The following is a 26,457-nucleotide window of genomic DNA, read 5'->3' on the forward strand; positions in this document are numbered from 1 at the left end:
ATGTAATAAAATTAATGCTGTAATTTTACACGTACTCTTTGAATCTTGACATCAGATAGAACTTATAAACAATATAGACGGGTGTCAGAGACACAGTAATACCGGAACAAGTCCGTTATTCCACTAGATATATACTAGCAGCCATGTCACCTTTTTGTACATATATAGCATCTTTTTATAAAGCTTGCCCAATCTGAGAAGGTGAGTAACTCAGTGGTAACGCACCCATCTTTCACCTTGGCAGCCCGGAATCACAACAATCTTAGCATCAGAGCGTTATCTTCCCCAGAAAATAAACCATAAGTTGGTAGTGATAACTTCACCCTCAAAAGATACCTATACTAACACTTGGAAAAATAGATATAATGAATCTTCCACTACCAATTAGTAACTAAAATCTAATAACAAAATAAGACAGCATATTCCTATATTTTCTTACTTTGCCCCTCAGTACTTATCTCATCTTAGAATAAAGTCGGCACCCTGATGCAATGTGTGCACAGATCTACATAATGATTTTATTTTCGATGGTCACTTGGTCAAAGTCTGTTAAAAGGGTGAAAGTCATTGAAAACCAACTTTTCCACAAGTTCCATGGGTAAGGCATACGATAACACTTGAAGAATTTGTTTATCTTAGGGGATATCAAGCAGGCCTTTCAGAATTGCTGATCGATATATATTTTTTTGCTACAGATATGTTTTGTTGGTTAATGTATGTACATAAATATAGCTATATTGAGCTAGTTTCCATTGCTGTTATACACATAAATATATCCTTTTGAAACTTCTGTGTTAAGTTACGTGTGGTAAACAAGAAAGAGTACGTAGGACCAACTTAATACAGGTAGGAATTATTGCTTACACCTTTATAATAGAGACAGATGGCTTCGATTATACTCATCATGTCCAAAATGTCACCATTGATTTATGGTCGTGTCGTGGCAACTGTCCATCTAACACACAATAAGGAGGGTTGGTGATAATTCTCCTACAGAAACACTGAAAACTACCGAAATCTTACACACCATTGGGAGGATTTGTGTTAATTCTCCTACAGAAACACTGAGAACTACCGACATCTTACACACCATTGGGAGGATTTGTGTTAACTCTCCTACAGAAAAAGTGAGAACTACAGACATCTTACACCATTGGGAGGTTTGATGATAATTCTCCTAAAGAAACACTGAGAACTACAGACATCTACAACCATTGGGAGGATTTGTGTTAATTCTCCAAAAGAAACACTGAGAACTACCGACATCTTATACCACTGGGAGGTTTGATGGTAATTCTCTTACAGAAACACTGAGAACTACAGACATCTTACACCATTGGGAGGGATGATGATAATTCTCCTACAGAAACACTGAGAACTACAGACATCTTACACACCATTGGGAGGGTTGATGATAATTCTCCTAAAGAAACACTGAGAACTACAGACATCTACAACCATTGGGAGGGTTGATGATAATTCTCCTACAGAAACACAGAGAACTACCGACATCTTACACACCATTGGTAGGGATGATGATAATTCTACTACAGAAACACTGAGAACTACAGACATCTACAACCATTGGGTGGGTTGATGATAATTCTCCTACAGAAACACTGAGAACTACAGACATCTTACACACCATTGGGAGGGATGATGATAATTCTCCTATAGAAACACTGAGAACTACCGACATCTGACACACCATTTGGAAGGTTGATGATAATTCTCCTACGGCAACACTGAGAACTACATACATCTAACACCATTGGGAGTGTTGGTGATAATTCTCCTACAGAAACACTAAGAACTACCACCATTCAGAGGGTTGATGATAGTTCTCCTACAGAAACACTGAGAACTACAGACATCTACAACCATTAGGAGGGTTGATGATAATTCTCCTACAGAAACACTGAGAACTATCGACATCTGACACACCATTGGAAGGTTGATGATAATTCTCTTACAGAAACACTGAGAACTACAGACATCTACAACCATTGGGAGTGTTGATGATAATTCTCCTACAGAAACACTGAGAACAACCGATATATAACACCATTGGGAGGATTTGTGTTGATTCTCCTACAGAAACACTGAGAACTACAGACAACTGACACACCATTTGGAGGGTTGATGATAATTCTCCTACAGAAACACTGAGAACTACAGACATCTACAACCATTGGGAGGCTGATGATAATTCTCCTACAGAAACACTGAGAACTACAGACATCTACAACCATTGGGAGGGTTGCTGATAATTCTCCTACAGAAACACTGAGAACTACAGACATCTTACCCACCATTGGGAGGGTTGATGATAATTCTCCTACAGAAACACTGAGAACTACAGACATCTTACACACCATTGGGAGGGTTGATGATAATTCTCCTACAGAAACACTGAGAACTACCGACATCTTACACACCATTGGGAGGGTTGATGATAATTCTCCTACAGAAACACTGAGAACTACCGACATCTTACACACCATTGGGAGGGTTGATGATAATTCTCCTACAGAAACACAGAGAACTACAGACAGCTACAACCATTAGGAGGGTTGATGATAATTCTCCTACAGAAACACAGAACTACCGACATCTTACACACCATTGTGAGGGTTGATGATAGTTCTCCTACAGAAACACTGAGAACTACCGACATTTTATACCACTGGGAGGTTTGATGGTAATTCTCCTACAGAAAGATCGGAAACTTTTGACATCTGACATACCATCGGGAGGACTGGTACAAACCTTCGTGCTATTGCAGATGAAATAAAAAAAATCAAAACATTCATGAAATATTTAGACGTGTTAAATAAATTTGCGATTATTATTGAGAAAGGTAATATAAAAAATGTTATACCTCTTGATAAAAATCTGTAAGCCATATGTTTAGTAATTTTTACATATCATATTTAACCCAGGTCTCAGATACAGGACGAGAAAGTAAAATGTATTTGTAATTAATCTAAGCTTAGCATATATTTTTCAAATTGTATTTCCGCATCATCAGGTTTGATATTCGTTTTAAAAATCCACCGCGTGTCAGTGCAAACGCATTAGTTGATCATGATTAACATTTATCCATGGGGTATTAATGTAAAAACACCTTAGTAATTTGTTTAGAACTTTTTATGTATTAAAACTAGCAAGTCATGCGGAAACACGCAAAACACCTTTGCTGGCATCTATGCTTGATAGTTAGGGTCACACGTGTTGATACAAACGCAGTCAAATACCGTGATACAGAAGAGAAAAACAACAGAAACACACACTTGATAGAAAATGTAGTTTCCTATGGAAAACAAATATCTAGGCAGTGAGTAAAGTTTTGAATTTTTATACAATCATGACACAGATTTAATGTGAAATATCACATCAATGAATCCTATTAATCCGAGGTGACACGTAAGGGGAATCAAAAGTAACTCAAAATATCTCCGATTGAATACCCTGTCTACTTAACAGATTACCAATAGGCCTTATAGTCGTCATCTTCATAATGATTTAGTGGTGTGGCTTCAAATATCGCGTTAGTTGTCAATTATTTCGTTTCCTTTCTTGACTTCTGACAGCATCCCAAATTGACCTGACATGTGTATATTGTGCGTTTTGCCGTCGGATTTTTGTTGTTGTTTTTATGTTTTTTTTGTTCGTGTGCTTTGTTTTAAATTCTTGGAGATCTTGTTGTTTTATTTCAAGCTACAAGCTTATTTCCACGTGGTCTCTGCTGACATAATGCGGGAATATTCTGATGAGATACGTCATATTTAATGTTTTGTTTGCTCTGCACTTTTTGGATTTTCTGACATGATATGCCTTAGTTTAAACTTGTATATCCTAGTATTGCACTTTGAAATATTATTTTTCTGATAAAACATGACCTGTCTCTATTTCCTACACCTGGCAAAAGTAACTGTGGATGTGCTATTGTATCTCCTCGTTTTTGGGTAGAGCATTCACATCTTTTGAAAATGACTTGATTTTCTAATATGACGATAAAGGAAGGTAAAGAGTAGTTGAAGTCTCTATGGGGAGGTGCTTTCAGTAATTGTTCGTCGATTCGTCGTTATATTGATGATGTTTACAAATTAGTATGTCCAAATTTCTACAACATAAATGTGTTGGATTAAAATTTCATTGAAATAGTTTATTGGTTATGGTTTTACATTAAAATAATCCCGTTCATCACAGTGGTGGGATCGTTATTGTTAAGTAGCACTTCAAGACATTGAAATGTAGAGTTCAAACACGGATCATTAATTAAATGGAGTATAAATGATACCTACACATTGATTACAGCTGGTTGTAAAGGTAAATTTATTGATGTTTTAGGTGAATGTCGGGCCTGCAGCGATTAGGTGCTTGGTAAGAAATATTATTGAATGTACTTCTAGGTATGATATATAATACCAGACACGGGATAAGATACAAGGTGTGGAATTTAACCAAGTGTAAACATTTGTTATAACGGTGTTTACAGTTCTCCCTGAAAATACTACAACATTTTATAACACAACACTTATTGTGAGGAAGGGCAATGCACAATATATTACCTAATTAATTTTCAATGCACACACACGTTTGATTAGATAAGTAATAACTTAAAGATCACATTGTGTATAGTCACATCGTATTAAGTCATTCTTATTTCAAATTAGGTTCTTTCTTAATTAGATTCAAAATGAGTATTCTCTCGACAGTTTGTGTTCAACCATCTGACAGGGCTGTTTATGATATAAATATACATGCTAAAACAGTGTGTATTTGATCTCAGTATAATATCTGACTAAGGTATGTGTACTGATATAGATATACAGCGTATTAACGATGACGTTACAGTTGAACAAGTGTGAACCATATACCGCACCTATTTAATCTACTATTATAAAGTCAAAACTATTTAACTTCTCCGTTTCATTTTTGTATGATTTTTCTCTTCTTTTTTTACGTTGAAACTTTGATGTTGAAGGAGAAAAAACAATTAAAACATCTTTATATCATATTAACAAAATAACTTATCATTAAGGAAAGCTACTGGATCACCAAAATAAACGCGACTTTTTATACCAAGAAATCGTATTTAGAATAAGCGGTGAGATTGAGGTCGTTCAGGCATGACCTATAAACACTATCTCTCCAGTAGATAGTCATTGATGACGTCACTGCTATAATATCGGCTTTATGTGGTTCATCGAAGGTAAATATGAGATTGATTAGCGATAGTCAACGGATATACTCAAAGCTGCTTGAGTCACACTTTAGTACTGTTTGATAATTAAAAATACATCTGTAAAACTAAGTCAAAATACTATCATATAAAGTGTTCGTCACGCAAAGTTAATGGACGGTAAATACAGTGTGTTTAATGGGGTTTTCTCTTTTTACGACTGTTTATATAGGGAATAATGAAAAGTATGTTTTTTTATTCAATCAGTGATTTATCATGAATTTATTGTATACTTATGAAGTTTTTACGCTACACCTCGAACGTTTCATTAGACAAGCAGTACAGTTCAGAGTGTGGGTTGATTATATACTAAAGCTTCGTAAATGCACCATAACCACCTACACACAATATGATGTATGGTGACATTAATGTGTTTTCACTACTGGACATTTATACGGGAGTGACCAACGGTCACCGACGAGAAGGTGATGTCTTACGACGCTGAAGGACCTCAGTAACACCTGTAAACAGAACTTCGCAGTTAACAGCGGTTTTCAATAGCACGTATACCTAATCCATCAGAGAGACAAGGAAATGATTAACGGTCATTAACAAGCGTAACTTGGACATCTCACTGTAGCATTCTCAAAGCGTTTCATTGACCTGCATCACAAAGTAACACATGACTTCAACATCCAATCCAATGGCTTCAACCCAGGACAGAATTGCCTTATTTGTATCCGCCTTTGTCTATATGAATGAGCTGGAGTACTGGTAATTACATTAACACGGCAATCACTTACGTTCGGCTACAGACATTGAATCGTATGCCTCCAGAGATACTCAACGTGTGATTCCGTGACAGGTGATGTTCTGCTGTAAGGAAACGTTTAGCCATTGGATTTATAAATCACTGCGCTATCTAAGGATGGAAGATAAACGTTCTGAAATTTACTTTAGGCACACGTACTGTGCAGCAGCTAGTACTTGATGACCTGTATTACATTTCTCATGGATAGGTTTTTTCAAGGAAGTAAAATTAATCCAGGCTACTGTGTTCAACACATCAATAAGAGATGATCTTAATTAATTAATAAATGTTTATTACTGTTAATTTGTTCAAGAAATATGAGCACTGAACGTGTTTGGTCATTTTGGCGTTGGCCATTGTTAATCAACTATACAAATATTTTCCTAGGTATTTTTATGACTATAGGAAGTAATGCATCACACCTTCAAAGAGTGAAAAGGCAGGATTTCTTTGGAGGAACTAAACCAGAGGGAGCCACATGTTTGTTTGATCCATGTGTAAATATAGATAATTATTGTAAAAATTCAGGTACGTGTTTTCTCAACACCACAACATGTATGGTCAAATGTTTTTGCGCACCAGGGTATACGGGATCAAAATGTAACTACCTCATTTCTCCGAGTACCGAGTCCCCTCCGTCCACCGTACCTACTTCAATGTCACCATCTCCTGCGATAGTCAACCAGAACATGTCTAGCACAACGTTACGGCCTATCGAAGAACGGGAATGTATTCAGGGATTTGAGTGTATCCATGGTTATTGTGACAAACATTTCGGATTTAAGTGTGCGTGTGATTACGGATGGACAGGGGCATTTTGTGACACAATGAAATGTCCACTGCAATGTCGAGTTGATGAAAAATGCATGTTGATAAATGGAACGTTTTACTGTATTAAACCGGAAACAGAAATCCAACAGTCTAATGCATCGACAACGGAAATGACGTCAGACAACATTATAACATGCGAATGTGATACTGGCTCTTCAGGAGGATTATGTGATAACAAATGTTGTTTAGATTGTTCACCAAATGGTGTTTGTCTGAAGAATGACCAAGGTCAAGAATACTGCAAATGTAAAGACGGAAAGGAAGGCAGATTCTGTGAAAGTCCAGAGAGAGGCCTTTTATCTGAATATTCAAAAGAGAATGCATGTTCTCAGCATTATACTTTAAGACCTTTAAGTGTACGCGAATGCGTCCCCAATTTTGTTTGTGTTTATGGACAATGTAAGAAGGCTGAGATGAATGAACATGGTTTACAGCTTGCCTGTGAGTGTGACGACGGAGGAATAGGGGGACTGTGTCATATTCAATGTTGTCTCAAGTGTGGGGAACACGGTGAATGCAAAACGTATCTTAATGGTACAGAGTACTGCTACTGCGAATACAACTACGAAGGCGAATTCTGCGAAAACAAAATTATTCTAGAGGGTAAGTTATTCATTTCTATCTCGCTTTATCTTATAAAAATGGTATTTTAGTACATCCTGCATATATATTTGTAAGTCCTCACAGTTGATTCTTCACCATTCCAAGAACTGAGAAATATTTAGGATTATTTTCGGTATTCTGTACTGAATATTCATTTCCAATATGCTTAACATTGTTGTATTTCTTTTCGGTTGATATTCAAAGATATGTTTACCCTGGTTACATTATTGATATCAAAATTAGAAGAAATTCGTTTCAGAGCGGTTTTATACTGACACAACTTATTGGTGTAATACTGACACGACATATTGGTGTAATACTGACACGACTTATTGGTGTAATAATGACACAACTTATTGGTGTAATACTGACACGACTTATTGGTGTAATAATGACACGACTTATCGGTATAATACTGACACGACTTATCGGTATAATACTGACACGACTTATCGGTATAATACTGACACAACTTATTGGTGTAATTAGGAAATGACTTATCGGTGTAATACCGACAGGACTTATCGGTGTAATACTGACACGACTTATTGGTGTGATACCGACAGGACTTATCGGTGTAATACTGACACGAGTTATCGGTGAAATACTGACACGACCTATTGGATGTAATACTGACACGACTTATCGGTTTAATACTGACACGAGTTATCGGTTTAATACCGACAGGACTTATCGGTGTAATACTGACACGACTTATCGGTATAATACTGACACGAGGTATCGGTTTAATACTGACACGAGTTATCGGTGTAATACTGACACGACTTATTGGTGCAATACTGATACGACTTATCGGTTTAATACCGACAGGACTTATCGGTATAATACTGAAACGACTTATCGGTTTAATACCGACAGGACTTATCGGTGTAATACCGACAGGACTTATCGGTATAATACTGAAACGACTTATCGGTTTAATACCGACAGGACGTATCGGTGTAATACTGACACGACTTATCGGTGTAATACTGACACGACTTATCGGTGTAATACTGACACAACTTATCAATGTAATACAGACACGGCTTATCGGTGTAATACTGACACTTCGACTTTGATTGATATGACACACGTTGACAGAAACATAACTTTTTAGTACCTTTCTCCTCTGTTGTTTACAGTAACCAACCATAAAAGATGCCAAATTAAATACATGATTGCTACTTGTCTTCATATGGTATACAGCTATGATGTACTGTAAGTTGCATAGCTAACGCTAGTGGGTGAGTTAAAACCATGCAGGAATTGTGAGACAATTTCAGAGATACAACTTAATGTGCATGAAAAGCATTTCTCATTTCGGCAAACGAAACATAATTTTGAAAAAAAACACACGCAGGGCATTCCCGTATTTATAGACCTTTATGTGTGCTAATACATACTTTGAAATAATTAGCATAAGGCGTGCTGGAAATACTTCCCACCCTGTAGCAATAACAGCTTCCGCTACACTTTCCTATTCTTATGGCCTTTTACATTATGACTTAACATGTTGCCTGGTGTTGGTAGTATCAATTTAGGTTTGTTTTGTGATATTATAGATAAAGCTAACAGCAGTGACTTCTGTGCATAATTTATTGTATAGAAGTATGATCGATTACAGGAATAAAGAGTGCGTTACTAAACTTGCCGCGGCCATTGAGAGCTTCATCCTGCTTCCATGAACCATTACTGGACATAGATGTTGACATTTAAGTGAAGCGTAGACTGTTTTTGCTAATCGTACTTTCTAATAAAGACATCAGGAGCTTAAAAAACATATGTAAATATGGTGCTTGCATTATTTTCATATCAGGTCTGAACTGAAATCTTTGCCCTCGTTTTCGATTTATCGCAATGAAGTTAGGTACACTCATGCTGCAGTTTATCACCCAAAAAAAGAATATGCGGAAAAACAAATCGCGAAAACGCACTTTTTTGTTCTCTTGAATTGCTTTGTCAGCTCAACGAAGATCAAAACCAATATCTCTATTAAATCTATAATTTAGTCAGAGAGAAAAAGACATTATTGTTCCGCGTTGAATAACGATCAAGCTAGCAATGCTTGTTAAAATACGAAAGATATTTTGTCAAGCGACGTATACTCTAAAATTGTTATAATCAATCGGAGGGTTTTACGCCTGTTGGTCGCAATGTTGTGACACTTGACTAAATCAACCAATACGAGAACGGATTAAGTCGTGTAATCTCCAATCTATGTCAGTGATAATCACAAGCTGATGTGTGTCTGAGGCAATGCCACACGGTCTGTGCTAGAGAATGGTAAACATCGTAACATCCTGTTTCGTTGAAATAGTGTTGGGTGATCTCAGTTCAATCATAATTACATTATACCTAGTCTTGTATCTGAGGAGTAAAATGACTTGATTCGTCTGAGAGGACTTAGAACACCTGAGCATGTTCAAAATGTAGTCATGCTGAATACCTGATAAAAAAAGGAAGCGTGCATCCAAAAATATCTCAAACTCTAACATGATTTCTAAGGTCCTGAAATATCCTTTCGTCTGCTCAAGGTTGTTTTGTGTTTTGATTACATTCATTCTGATATCGAGTATAAAATCTACCAACTTTCATCAGAGGATAAAACGACAAATCACAACAGCATCACAAAATTCATCTTGGGATGGTCATCCGTATAAAAATGTTTGTTCGTCAAATTACAAATTGCGTCCCCTTCACGAAAGGCAATGTGAGAAGATGCCACAGCTTATTTGTGAATTTGGTATTTGTGAAACAATAGATGAGAATGGTTTCATTGAGTTCAGTTGTCTGTGCGACTTTGGAGCAGTAGGACCAATGTGTGAGTTTAAATGTTGTCTTGAATGTGCACATGGGGAGTGTAATTTATACCCTAATCGAACTGAATATTGCAAATGCCGCACGGGATACTCGGGTATGACTTGTGAAATCGAGAAAAAAGTAACGTCTTCGTCACAACCAGAAACTACGGAGAGTCCTTCGTTAATCAATTACCACGCTGAGAACCATTCCTGTTCTACTAACTATTCGATAAGACCCCTAGACGAGAGACGGTGCAATGAACACTTGATATGCCTATACGGTCGCTGTGAAATCGAAGAAAATGAAAATTTTATAGAGTTTAGTTGTTTATGCGATGATGGTTCGTACGGACACCTTTGTAAGACAAAATGTTGTTTAAAGTGTATGCATGGTATTTGTGCTCTATTTCCCAACCAGACCGAATATTGTAAATGTAACCCCAGCTACACGGGTAAATCATGCGAGTATTCCAGAGATCCCATACCATCTCCAGATTTGAATGATATTTCTGATACCACAAATGGATCTGTTTCGGGTATTTTATCTGGGAACCACTCTTGCTCTCCTAGTTACACCTTTAGATCTCTAGAACAGCGAGTTTGCATTCTTAACAACCTCACGTGTCTATACGGTATTTGTGAAAAGACGATCGAAGAAGATGTAACTTACCATAGATGTGTGTGTGATAAAGGGGCTTACGGTCTACAGTGCGAGAACCAATGCTGCAATTTGAAATGCGAACATGGAGAATGTGCGGAACATGAGAACAATGGCACTGTCTACTGTAATTGTCACGATGGCTACAAAGGACTTTCTTGCGATATTCCTTCTGGGTACTTTGGCAATTTTTCCTCGAATCATTCTTGCTCTGCCAACTACACGCTTAGACCATTAGACCAGCGGTTATGCATACCAAACAAACTCATATGTTTATATGGTTTTTGTCAGAGGACACTTGCTGATGACCTCCTTCACTTTAATTGTTCTTGCGATAGAGGAGCATATGGACCACATTGTGACAAGCAATGTTGTAATTTGAATTGTGAGCATGGCTATTGTCAACAATTAAAGAATGGACCGGTATATTGTAAATGTAACGTAGGATATACAGGACTTTCCTGCGAAACTTCTTCAATAGTCACTCAAACGACAGGTAATCTTATGTGTAATTCTAAAAAAAAACGAATATGATAGAGTTTCTTTTCGTGTGGTGAAATGCAACATTTCAGACATTTCTAACGAGGTGTCATTAGTTTTCGAAAGCTATAATATTTCCCTTTCAATGATTTCATTTTATCTGTCTTTTCAATGTGGTGTTATGATGAAAATCAAATTCATTTAATGTGCTATTTACAAGTGTGTCGTTGGTTCAATTTTCAAAATTGCAGTTGGTAGACACTGCTGGTTGACTATTTGTCCCCAAAGTTTGCCATAATAAGCATTCCACGTTTTAATTCATTCGAATAATGACACAGTTCAGAATATACACATGTACTTGACGTTTTTTCTAAAAGCATCAGGTATGGAATTTATAATATTTATCGAATCAAGGGACTAGTACACCTCTCCATCTAGAGTTTGACATTTCTTACATCACTTTTGATCTTCCTCAGTCACTTCATGGTTAAGGATTTAGGCCCCCAGCACTGATGAGTCCTAAAAGGAACTCATTTGAACTAAAAAACGTTCCATCTTGTAAATATTTCATTTCCAGACATTAACGACTGTACTTCACCGAACATGTTCACAAATTACAATCGCTTTGATATTCAAAACTCGTTTTCCATATCGTGATTTCCGTTATAGATGTCGCAAGCTTACAGAAAATAATAAACACAAGGTTTCGAGAAATGCAATTCGACGAAAACCACGTGGTAAAGTCAACATCAAGGTCTAAATAAAAAAAAACAAGATTCTTTCGGTGGAACCAAGTTAGAAGCACTCATTGCTATACCTGGTGGTTCCGTCTTAGCTGCTATGTTTCTTCTTTTGTGAACGTTCAAATATTTGGATCTTATTTTGATGTACTTATCGGGTTGAAGCCATTTTTCTTTCCATAAGACCTTTTTTATATTCTTTCATCTTTCTAGACTTTTTATCTGTGTTTCGAGCATACATCATTTATATTTTACAAGAGAAGACAAATTATTTATTTTTAACTTGTGTCTGATCCCATTGTTATATTTTCAAAAAAATATGTTTAAATCAAATCATATCTGTTCAAATCTCTCTTTTTTCTCACAATATTTTTTATATTTTCATCATTACCGTGTCAAAGTCCTAACCCGATTCAGTTGTGTGCATTTATTTCACTTTATTAACAATATGGCTATTTTCATTTCTTAAAATTAAATAATCAAATGATGTTTTATAACTTTTTTCCAGGAAAGAAGACGGACAGGTGGTATCTATGGGTGGTAGGAGTATGCGCCGGTGTGCTTGGACTTCTTATTATGGCTCTTGTCATCATACCTTACTGGATGTGGCACAATAGGGTCACAGTCATAATGAAAATTGTCCACTACTTCCAGCCTTATGAAGACGATGGTCAGTAAAACTATATCCTATAAGCAATTAATATCATTGTTGTTGGTAATATTACTTCCTCATAAATATGAATATGGCGTAAGAAGTTTACATTGGTATACCAATTTCCAAACTGCACGTTTGCTTTAATTATTTTTTAAGAAGATTTTTTATTCGTTATTGATTCGTCTCCTGCATCGAAGTGAAAATAACACATTAATGAGTTTTTTTAATGTATCTTTGTAATACTTTTATGGGTACTTAAGGAAATACCATCTTATCCTTTGATAGATTTTCATCATCAATAATGACCAACGTCTATGAAAAAAATTGATTAAAGTCACAAAAATGTTTTTCGATACTGAGTAACGCGGAAATACTTACACACACAAATAGTCATGCCATTATGATAAGAGACTGTCACCCATCCAGTGTAGTGTGTCTATTTCTTTATTGCCTCGACCGCCAGGCACAGTCTAAGCTACAGACTACCAACGGGAACCATCAATCAACATGTCTGCCTTTGTATGAGGAAGTAGGATCTATATTAATAGTTATGTTATACTTTTCTACGCCCGTGGTATGTAATGTTATTAGGTAAAAATACATGTCTCACACGATTATCGCTACAGCCACAAACCATCGGTATACGGGGTCATGTAGTAAAATAAATATGTTTTTGTGTTGTAGTTAATTGGTTTCTTTGTGTATGCCTATCGTATTAAAATAACTAACAATGTTTTATTTTGTTGTCTTATGATGGCGTGTTTCTGCAGTCTACTTATTTCAAGCCGTATTAACATAAGACAACTTTTTGTTATAATAAATAATTCATATGAACAAGTCGTGTTATTGTGCAAACCTCTCGCAAATTTTCGCTAAATTTATGTAGACATAATAATTATCACTCCAAGTCAAGTTACCTGATTACATGTATAGATCAAATTAATTACCTGATCATCGCCACAAGTTTACGTAATTTTGTTACATAATTAGCTTTACATGGTTTTACACGTTTAGTCACTAGTCAGATAGCTTTGGTAATAAAAGTCCGAAATAAAATACGATTTATCATTTTATTTTGTCTATCCTCTATATCATCTGTAAATCATATACACGTAAGAGCTACGCATTTACGATGTAATTTACTAAAATAAGTTTCATTATTATTATGTATTTCGTTCAGGAGTTAGCCATGCAGAAGAAAATTTCATCATTGTCTAATAAGTCAGTATTATTTTATCTTTAAGATGACAGAACATGGGATGCATTCGTTTCATACAAATCTACAGACGTCGATCAGAACTTCGTGCTCCATACGCTGTTCCCGAAATTGGAGAAAGAACTTGGTTTCACGCTGTGTATGCATTTCCGGGACTTCATGCCTGGCGAAAGTGAGTGAAATTAAGTAATAAGCTAAAACTGTTGAATTTTATGCATGGTAAGATGTTGCTTTTTATATACTTTATATATGTTAAGTAATTGTTAAATCTAACACAGCTAGTATAGTCATTCAATTTCATTTTGGTCAATTTATTTCATGTTTTGTTTTTTTCAGTTGCTGACATAACTTTTTCTTTTCATACTGTCCCTTTATTTCTATCTCAGTTTTTTCCTTATGCTATTCCCGTCACCAGTATCAAAAAGCAAATCCAGTTACACCCTTAGGTTTCTAAATTGTGTTATTTCATCTTACCACCCATGTACTGCCTGTGACATATATCGTATATAACAGATTACTCCTTTTTATAACAGATGTGGCAATGACTATTTCATATCTCATTCATACCTCATATGACCATTTTGCCTGGATGTTGATGCATAGAGAAGTATCTTGTTTGGAATTAGATTTTCTCTTTTTGTGTTGGCATTGAAATAAATAGATGTATACCTGTTAGTGAAAATAAGGTCTTATAATTTTAAAAAATGTATTAATTTTTTTCTTGCATTATTGCGTTTGAATATTTTGAATCGTAAAGATCGTCTATATTTTCACTTACATTTTTGTTGTATTTTTCCAGCGATTGCCAATAACATCATAAATGCAGTCAACAACAGTCGGCGAACTATCCTTATACTTACACCCCGATATATTGAGAGTGAATTCACAAGATTCGAATACCAGGTTGCCCAACACGAAATGTTAAAACGGAAACATAGGATTATTCCCATCTTGCTTGAAGATATTACAGACTCCTTGAGTTCTATGGACCCAAATCTGCGACAGATCATCCGATCCGTAACATATATCGAATATCCGGGACAGGACGCTTCAGAAAAAAAAATGAACACATTTTGGAAAAGAATGTCTCTTTCTATGCCCAAAACCAGATCAACTGAAGAACATCAGAAACTGTTGGAAAGCCAAAGCAAAGAATGTGACCGTAGTAGTGTGAATGTCGTATCCACGAACGGTGATATCAGACTATCAAACAATAAAACAGAGACAGAAATGACATCAGTCTCAAATGGAGGCATCCATCCCATTGACAATAGTGAGGTCAATTTTCAGATAGTAGAGGAAAATACAGTTGCGAGCAAGAACGCAAGGAACGAGAGCAATGGCGATTTGTTCAACAAAGCATATATTGATGATTAATAACTAAGGAGTAAGGATAAAAAAAAAAACGTTCCCTTTAATTTGATTTTCTACTACATTCAGTCACTTTCTTGGTTTATCATCACAGATTACAGCCCTCAGAATCACTAACGAGAATCTCATGTAAATTTGATTTCCATGGTGATATTCACTTGAATATCTTTTATACACTGCAACAAACCCTATATTCTTTTCTAAGGAAGGATGTAATTGATGTCATCAGATGTCCTGTTATTGGATCAAAGGTGTTTAGTCTATGAAATAACACCATATTACAGTAACAGTGTCATAACCTCAGCATTGGTTTACCAATATCGGAAACGATCTTGTTCCACTACATCACAAATTTCATCACAATGTCTCCATGACCTTTAAGTGATTGAACAAAAAGCACACAAGATTATGAAAAATGAAAAAAAAAAAAAAAAAAAACAGCTACTAGAATTGACTAGATGTTTTGTGCTCCATAATCGCAACAAATATATATTACTGGGTATTGAACTATTTTAGAATGTATCATGATTGTGAATTTCATACGTCAATGCATCTTCTGATATATATATAAGGATGCAAACATACCAATTAATTCACTTATATGCAACACTGATAAAATTGTGATAAATTTATAACTCCATAATGTTTAAAGGCATCGATCCCGACATGAATGATCTTTTGTTCTTAAACACTTTAAGAAATCTAAATGTAAAGAAACGTCTTGAATGAAGTACTGAGGTTATGTCCGTTAAGCAAGAATTAGTGCCAATACTTAATTGGTACTTTTAGAGGCTCTACTGTATTCTCGTGAAGTACAGGACGTTGTATTGTGGCAAAATTTATGTTATAGAACAAGAGAATATGTATTTATATAGAATGAAATAGAAAATAACTGATGATTTAAAAGAAACTCAGACGATAAAGTGAGCTTAGATGAAATATTAAATCCATGAGTTGTATTAACATTAATATAACTAAATGTGGGTAAATATTGTTATTAATCACTAGGAAAAAACATCTATGAATCAATATAGCAAAACCAACCATGATAAAGAAATATTATCGGACGAATAATTAACAATACACCATTTCTTACCAGTACTTGCATATACATTGAAAATCGATGTTGTGTCACAGCTTGTATCCGATATTTTGTACAGATCAGATTTCCATTTCAATTCAACCTAGTTATCATTTTCTCAACACATAGTGCACTCATGTGTCTATATGTTTAAAAATACTTCAACAAACTTGTCTGTATTAGCATTTATCACAGACATTCATTGAAGTAGCATGTCCTTATCTATTTGATAAATTGGCGAATAAGGAAATAATCAGTTCGGAACTCCTGTTGCTGAATAGTTTATTCTTAGACAAATCATTAAATCATTATATATTTTATGTTATTATTCTTTTCGGTAAATAGCTGTGTATATCATTTTAACAAAGGATTCAAACAAGAACTGTCAACATCTATTTTTGCTTTGTTATTTTTGATATGTTTGAAATAAATTGTATGTAATTTAATTTTTGCAGTCTTATTGTAATATGAAAATTGATCACAAATTAGATTGAAGCATCTACTTGTGTTAGGGTATTTATGGATAAATCATCTTGATATTGCTGTTGAAAAGCAAGAAAAAATAGGAAAAGTCTGTACTTCCCTGCAATTAACAGGTGTCCAAGTGCCAGAGTCCGTAGCCAGAGAAACAGATATTACGACGATGATATAGTTTTTTTTTCACACATTGCTTGATGATGGTTGATGGCAAGATAAACCAAACATAAAATCGATATGTGATAACAACAGAAATGTCCTATACCAAAAGGCGAAGAACATGACCTTAGCCATAGAAGTGAAAGAGGACGGTCCTATTTCGACAATAGTTCGAAAGACACAGTTGAAATACAAATACAAATTATGAGCTGGATAGAATAGTAATGCTAAAGGCTGACATCAAAAGGAACCGAACTAGAAGAAAACAAAACAGTAGCAATATCTGTATCAAAGTATCAATCTAAGCAAAGTCAATTTTACAACTAATGTGGCAAGTGAGTACACTTAAGATACTGAGTTCAAATGATAACAAAGTGAATAAAGACAAATTAAACAGAACGAGAAACGAAGAAATTAGTTATACTACATAGACAATAAGTTTGGAAATGACATGCTGAAAATCTGGGTTTCAGGGAACAAGAAATGCATTTTGAATACCGTTCACAATAATTGCATGCACGATAGCATTGATCACGCGGTAAAGTTTACCCAATGTTTATAGTGATGATAGTTTCGACTGCATAAAAGAACCCCCTACCTCTCATCCCAACTATCAGCAAATTAACGAAAGGCAGATTCCGATGGAGACACTTGATAAAGTACGAGGAAAATATGGACCAAGTGTTCCGGAAGGATTATCCCCAGCCATGTAAATCTTGGATAGTTCAAGTAAGCAATAAAATATACCACAAAGAAAACAAGATTAACAACAACGAACCTACAAGGCATACAACCAGCTGCTGAAATCACTACGCACCACTCTAATCAATCGTTTACAAGTAAAATAATCCTATCAACTGATATTGCTCTGTTAATATGGCTATTAACATCGGTTTATCATTATGTAATATTAATTGTCTGGATAATTTATTGAAGTTGTTTTAAGACGTTAAAGGCTCTGAAATTTCTTTCGATCAATTAAGGCCTCTTAGGATTTGAAATTTTGATCCTTAACATCACTGACGAGAGCTCCTGGAGTACGAAACAGCTGTATACTCATTATTTGGCAGTAATTGTATCTTATTCTAAATTTGTGTTGAAATGTGTTATCCATCTATATATTTTTGTAAAATCTTAATTTTTGTTAATTTTTGAACATCACATCGTGATGAAAAAATGGCAGAGGATTTCGATGATAACAGGAAATGTAAGATTAGGTATTTATTCTTTAACAGAAAATGTCCATCTTAGTCTTCTAAAACGCAAATGTTTCCATTTCCAAGCACATCGATGAGATAAATATGCTTCTGCAACTGAAATAAGAAAGCATAAATAGCTATAACTAAGGAATCAATTATACCATTGTAGTATTTTAGTATTTTTTGTTAGTTGCTCAGTCGTTAACAAAGACTAACAAAGCATAAAAAAGTCCATGGCTCAAAATTTCTTTATGGTAAGTAAGTTTGTATAAGCCAAATATTGAATCAAACTGCATCAGATGTTCCGTCATTCCAGAACTCTTCAGAGATGTTAAGGACCTGAATTTTCAAGCCCATAAAATCCAAAGAGATCGAAGGAAAAGTCAGTATTCAGATGCTAAGGTTCACTAGCCCCATCATTCAATAAATTCCGTAATTTTCATATAGCTGATTTTGGAACAATGCCATGTACATATATATATATTCTTAACCGTGCCAGAATCCGTATGGATTAAATCGTGTCATATAAAACATGAAATTCTACTTTTCATCACAATTATACAGGTTATGGTTTGACATGACGACAATAGATGTAATATCGAATAATTATTTTAGATGAGTGTACCTAAACGAATGTATAAATCCAGGTCCCGAATAAAACCGTACAAGAGGATTTAGTGACCTTTTCGATTTAACTGGTGATGGATGACAGTTACCTCAGCGAAATCTTAATGTGACATTTTAAATGGTTAAGTGCCTTTAAAAATCATGACATATAAAAAGTCAATCTGATCAAATGTACTTTTTGCTACAAATTATAACTGTATCCGTTTCTAAGTCAGTTGGGTATGAATGTTAAACATTCATTTTTTGTATTGTGTATTTGTCCAAAACTAATGTTAGTGATGCTATACCGTAGAAAGCCGATAGAGTTATGACTAAATACATATATAGGAAATAAAAGTACACTTAACCTACGAACTGCTCGCATGAATCAGTTTTAAAATCATGTTAAAATGTTTTTTTATGAACATTTTGTTAATTTAATCAGTTGTTATTTTTCCCAAAATCACCTTATTTTTAACTGGAAATCGCTTGTGGTCAAATCTATAGTAACCAGAAAAAACGAACAAGGTATTCATATCTTTGAATTGAAGTTAATGTTCAGAGTGTAACTCTCTTAAGGCAAACCCTTCATTTTCTACAATTCTTCTATATTTAAAAAGTGTATCTTGCATTATACAAGTTGTTATATCTCTAGCGGATTCATTAGTTGTAGACATATTTAATCCTCCTTTTTCATATTTGTTATTTCCATATAGTGAAATCCATGTCTCCTTGAGTAATGTACATGTGTTTCAGGTACTGTAATTGTACTGTATTTTGCGCAAATTTGAGCGCAATTTAATTTTTGGTAAAACAGTGTGATGATGAAATAACTTATCCACAAGTATATTCAGATAATTTACAGAAGCTCAAATTAACGCATTCATATTTTGATGCAATATGTTCAACGTGAAACCCGTTAAAATAGATAAGTTCAAAGTAATTAATTATTCTATGGTATTTTGCGTGATGTGTCTCAAAAGTCTTACGACAAGATTGATAAAGGCTATATTGAAGTTTTATGGTTGTCATCCTGCCCTTCATTCGGAAAAAAAAGTCTATTTCCTCGTACGACAAGAAGCGGATTTATCCAATGATTATATGTATGCCTTTTGGTTTACTGTTATAAAGCCTGTTCTCATTTAAGAATTTGAACTTACTGTGCATGACTTAGTCCTACGTGATGTGTTTCGTTCATGAAGCAGAAATAGAAAAAGTTTATTCTACCAGAAATCAATATCTTCGTTGTTAATAAATCATGTTTTATTTTTGTTCATGCACCTTCAATTTTCAAAACGTTACTTTAAGGTAGCATCGTGTATACTTGCACTTGTGTTAGTGTTAACAATACTCAAACGTAGTAAAGAGTTTTCCTTTTCACAGTTCTCCTTCTGGTTAATTTATTCGGTATTCATGGATTGCAAATGGGAGTTGATTAATAACAAAGCCAATTCATCACTACCAAAGATTAATTGCTTTATAAACCTGTATAGGTTTAACTATATAATGTTAAATCATGTGGTCTGATCGAGATGTAGTATTATTTACTAGTCCTAGAAAGACGAACAGCTATATTACGCAGTTCTAACTATAAATTTGAATCGAAACGTTCTATACACCTACAATATTACCATTTCTGATAATGAATATATTCATTAAATGACTAGCGCAAACGCTACTATCAAACTATGATAGGTATTTTATATTATCTTTAAAACAGGTTCTCCATGCAAACTCCGTATAAATTGTATTAAAAAGTTAATATTCCCGGCTATAAAAACATCTGATTACGCAATGTTACATTTATGATGAAAGCTGAAAGTAGAAAAGACGACTTAACCATTTATTCCAACTTGAAGAATAAACAGCCTAGCGTTGATTGATTTCAAGACTAAACATCAGGCGTTTTATGCATAGCTTAAGATGAGAATGCTGCCAGCAAAACTGCCAAAGTATGTAATGAATGCACCTGCGTATTCATCTTGACTAAGGTGTACTGGAAGTTAACGCGCTACAAAGTTCAAATTTGTGCACTGTATACAGGGTGATCATAGATTGCATTGCTAAGAAGGAAACTTTCCCTTTTCCGGGGCGTCAAGTGTTAGACATTAATAGTTAACTGCAAGAGATTTTTATCATTTTATGACATAATGACACTTTATCGATTTGTCATTTACACTGCTGTCGCTATTTTATCATATTTACCAACGGAAGTTGATATTTACTTCTGGACGTAGTTAACTGAAACAAATTACACTAACAGCAAAAACCGATTTTATTAATTGATGAATGTCCATAAAATTCGCTTCAGTTTGTTCCGTGTTATCGACCATAATATACATAGAAATGCATCAAGTATTTGCATTCTGATCTTCTGATGTTTCGACTTTGTATCGATCTAAGCTGTAGCAATATTAAGAAGTGTCATCGCCAAGCAGAATAAACCGAACGAACACTTCGATTTTATTGTTATTCGTTTTATTTTGTCTTTACTAAACAATCGCTTGAACCATTTTCCATTTTTCTCTTTAATATCCTTTGATATTCTCGATATTTAATGCACAAAAAGTAAGATAGATAGCTATAGCTTCATTAAGCACACTACGAATGACGGGCAGATAAATGAGAGAAGTACTTATATCTTTATTTCAAAAACACATATTTAAAAAAATCAAATCAAATTACCTTATACACGACTCCATTTTAACTGCCGTGTTTTACCTGAAAGACAAAATAATCAAAAAAAGATTACTATCTTGCTGGTTTCATTCACCAATTAAAACACAAATATAGTTATATTTTGATGTCTTACAGGACATAATTCATCACATTTACACCATGTTTGTATAGAATTTAGGGATGAAAGCAAACATTGGCTCTTACAACCGCTAGAGTAATAACAAAACCACAAATGTTTATATTTACACAACATTATGGTTGACATAGTTTGTAAATTAATATCTACACATTTCCTTGTACCTATGATCTGCTAAAGCTAAGTGATAAGGTGTCCCCTATGACGAATTGAACTTTACATACAGTTGCCTTCTATGGGGGCCAGTGCAGGCATTTTTCAGGACAGCCGATGGTACCCCGTCAATAAAATAAGATATGATATGGAAATTACATACGGCTAGACCTAAAATTGACGATTTTCTTTTCATTTTTCATAAGGATTAAGATGTCTGTGTGTGAATAGTATATATTTAATGAATTAATTAATGTAAACGTCGTCAAGTAATAAGCCAACTGTATAAACAAGCGTTTTGGTGTTAACTTGTCAGATTTTCACGCTCACTGTCTAGGTATTATGCATATTTCTGACCTTGATCATAAGTGGTTTTCAAATACTTTAAACTGTGTTGGTTTATGTAGGATATAATATAATATGCCCAATGTGTTATTTTGATGCGTGATTGCAATTAATGTTGCATACAGCATGATGTGGGCCGTGACAGAAGCACAGAATACTCACAGGCTTACGCTGGATCAAAGCTGTTTAAATAATGAATAATTGACATGTCATGTCCCATATAAAGTCAATCAAAATATATAAACCCGTTACTATGACGATATAATACTGTCAACGAAGAGTTAATATGTTTTGCTTCTATAAGGGACGAAGGTTTTAAGGAAGCAGCATTAACATATTATTGTGAAGAGCCAAGGAACATTGAATATATGGAGTAATAGCAAACGTCTACATCACAGGAAAATAAAGTATCGTTGTTAATCTTATAAATATCTCCGGAATTGCACAACACGGACGTTAACAGCAAAAATGTATTTTTTGAAATGTTTATTACCATTACATCAATGGAAAAAAGAAAAGGGAAGGCGATAAGGTGAACATGATGGCAAATAAACCAATAAGAAAGGAAAAGCGCTTTATGTTTCATGGACGGTTTGCTTCATATACACCACGGTCAAATCCGTGTAACGTCACGTTACCAAAAAGCAATCAAGGTAATGACATTTAAGCAAGCAATTTAACGTGCGCCGCGAACACGTCGAACTATAACTCGTTAAGTAAGCGGAATCTTTTTAATTAGAGCATTACGTTATGATGTGGTCTAACATTGTACACGATCATTATACGTCTGTTATTATCGTATACAGACTAATTTATGCTTCCTTTAGATATTCTAATCACTTTCAATTTTGTTCCTTATATCAAATCGACAGAGTAATGCCAGATTATTTGTCAAACTTATCTAATTCTGAAAATCGAGACTTTATTACATATAGAATAGGTTAGCAGTTCCATCTGATGTTTAATATATAAAATATCATTAGATTTAACACTTATAAAATAATCTATCAGTTGATAGTCGATTTTTAACGCCATACTGTAATTAAAATGCACGGTCCTATATAACCTTAACTGACTCTAAGATAAATAGTGTTTGCTATTGTCCTGAGTTGAAGCTACATAAAAGAAACAAACTTGGCAAAGTAATTCCATCTGATCTTTTATATAGAATACGCATTTTTACACAATTAATTGCCTATTTTCTGTCGATCCATACAACTACATGTAGTTGAATTATTCCTTTCTGATATTACCTCAATAAGCACCATGCCAGACTACATTTGTTATGGACCATCATTATGTTTATTCGCCATATAAATGCCAGATCATGCTCAAATTGACATAAATGATATTAGGATGATTTAATTAATATCTTCATCTAGGATACGCCTGTCCAATTATTTAAGTACTGTTTCAGAGTTCATACATAACCGTGAATTAGCATTAATTACATCATGTATGAAAACAACAACTAAAAATAAATGATCTCGTACCACCTCAGGCGTGTAATATAGTATGTACAAAGTATGTATTTTTACTCTAGACCAACTGATATTAAAAAGAGGACGGATTGTTAACATAAATTAATTTTTTCGGTGTGAATGTACTAATATGGGGAATGCTTTCTCAGGGGTAGCCTATACAAACTAGAATGAAAGCTAAACAACATCATATCCAAGGACAATTACAAAGAGTTGAACGGGAGGTTAGGGTATCCATCCGACTACATCGTAGCGGCCCAGTTCTAAACAGGGACGAAAGGGCCCATATACTTTTGCACATTTATGACCAGAATTTTAACAAAGAGTAGCCGAATCGGCTCTCATGGAGTGCATTGTTACCATCTATTTATTTGTGAAATCTTTCGTAACAATATGTTTCAATTTAGCGTATAAAGATTATAGTTGCCTATTGAAGATAACAGTGTAGTCATTGTAACGTCACACATTGTTTTCTTTCCTATTTTTTATATAAGGCAACAGAATATCTTAATTTTTGACGTTTTGACGAAGTGCATACTTGGAAACGACGAAGGGATTTTGGAGAGCCTTACGGCCACAAGGGGTCGCTGGAGCAGACCTGAGGAAAGCGGTTGGGGCAGCAAGCAAATATGCTTGTTCCAAGGCTGAAATGGAGGAAGAGGGGAAAACGTTGGAGTGGCCACTAGTTGTTATAGATCAACTCAGCCATTTGCGAAAGGAGGATCTACCTTATGAGGGGACTAGGTATATTTTTAGATATACTAATGTACACGTGTATCTATATCACAAAACAAAACCACCAGGTATATTAACGAACATATCTATATCACAAAACAAAAAAATCAGGTATATTAACGAACATATCTATATCACAAAAACAAAACCACCAGGTATATTAACGAACATATCTATATCATACAACAAAACCACCAGGTATATTAACGAACATATCTTATCATACAACAAAACCACCAGGTATATTAACGAACATATCTTATCATACAACAAAACCACCAGGTATATTAACGAACATATCTATATCACACAACAAAACCACCAGGTATATTAACGAACATATCTATATCACACAACAAAACCACCAGGTATATTAACGAACATATCTATATCACACAACAAAACCACCAGGTATATTAACGAACATATCTATATCACAAAACAAAACCACCATTTATATTAACGAACATATCTATATCACACAACAAAACCACCAGGTATATTAACGAACATATCTATATCACAAAACAAAACCACCAGGTATATTAACGAACATATCTTATCATACAACAAAACCACCAGGTATATTAACGAACATATCTATATCACACAACAAAACCACCAGGTATATTAACGAACATATCTATATCACACAACAAAACCACCAGGTATATTAACGAACATATCTATATCACACAACAAAACCACCAGGTATATTAACGAACATATCTATATCACAAAACAAAACCACCATTTATATTAACGAACATATCTATATCACACAACAAAACCACCAGGTATATTAACGAACATATCTATATCACAAAACAAAACCACCAGGTATATTAACGAACATATCTTATCATACAACAAAACCACCAGGTATATCAACGAACATATCTTATCATACAACAAAACCACCAGGTATATTAACGAACATATCTTATCATACAACAAAAAAACCAGGTATATTAACGAACATATCTATATCACACAACAAAACCACCAGGTATATTAACGAACATATCTATATCACACAACAAAACCACCAGGTATATTAACGAACATATCTTATCATACAACAAAACCACCAGGTATATTAACGAACATATCTTATCATACAACAAAACCACCAGGTATATTAACGAACATATCTATATCATACAACAAAACCACCAGGTATATTAAGGAACATATCTTATCATACAACAAAACCACCAGGTATATTAACGAACATATCTTATCATACAACAAAACCACCAGGTATATTAACGAACATATCTTATCATACAACAAAACCACCAGGTATACAACCGAACATATCTATATCACACAACAAAACCACCAGGTATATTAACGAACATATCTATATCATAGAACAAAACCACCAGGTATATTAACGAACATATCTTATCATACAACAAAACCACCAGGTATATTAACGAACATATCTATATCACAAAACAAAACCACCAGGTATATTAACGAACATATCTATATCACACAACAAAACCACCAGGTATATTAACGAACATATCTATATCACACAACAAAACCACCAGGTATACAACCGAACATATCTTATCATACAACAAAACCACCAGGTATACAACCGAACATATCTTATCATACAACAAAACCACCAGGTATATTAACGAACATATCTTATCATACAACAAAACCACCAGGTATATTAACGAACATATCTATATCACACAACAAAACCACCAGGTATATTAACGAACATATCTATATCACAAAACAAAACCACCAGGTATATTAACGAACATATCTATATCACAAAACAAAAAAATCAGGTATATTAACGAACATATCTATATCACAAAAACAAAACCACCAGGTATATTAACGAACATATCTATATCATACAACAAAACCACCAGGTATATTAACGAACATATCTTATCATACAACAAAACCACCAGGTATATTAACGAACATATCTTATCATACAACAAAACCACCAGGTATATTAACGAACATATCTATATCACACAACAAAACCACCAGGTATATTAACGAACATAT

At 34.4% G+C, this 26,457-nt stretch overlaps 1 protein-coding gene across 1 annotated transcript; it reads left to right on the forward strand.

Moving 5' to 3' along the window:
* Nucleotides 1-6,394: 6,394 nt before the first annotated feature.
* LOC132550305 (uncharacterized) lies at nt 6,395-15,363 on the forward strand. Its single transcript, XM_060214350.1, has 4 exons — nt 6,395-7,433; nt 12,624-12,785; nt 14,015-14,158; nt 14,786-15,363. The coding sequence occupies exons 1-4, from the start codon at nt 6,395-6,397 to the stop codon at nt 15,361-15,363; spliced, it is 1,923 nt and encodes a 640-aa protein (XP_060070333.1).
* The last annotated feature ends 11,094 nt before the right edge of the window (nt 15,364-26,457 follow it).

This window comes from Ylistrum balloti, unplaced genomic scaffold, assembly GCF_031769215.1.
Source record: "Ylistrum balloti isolate Yb309-2 unplaced genomic scaffold, AGI_CSIRO_Ybal_v1 Utg370120, whole genome shotgun sequence".
In the NCBI taxonomy this organism is placed as follows: domain Eukaryota; kingdom Metazoa; phylum Mollusca; class Bivalvia; order Pectinida; family Pectinidae; genus Ylistrum; species Ylistrum balloti.

Coding starts and splice junctions, on each gene's coding strand:
- LOC132550305 (XM_060214350.1), top strand. CDS start 6,395: ATGACTATAGGAAGTAATGCATCACACCTTCAAAGAGTGAAAAGGCAG. Junction 7,434..12,623: donor AAACAAAATTATTCTAGAGG/GTAAGTTATTCA, acceptor ACTTTTTTCCAG/GAAAGAAGACGGACAGGTGG. Junction 14,159..14,785: donor GGACTTCATGCCTGGCGAAA/GTGAGTGAAATT, acceptor GTATTTTTCCAG/CGATTGCCAATAACATCATA.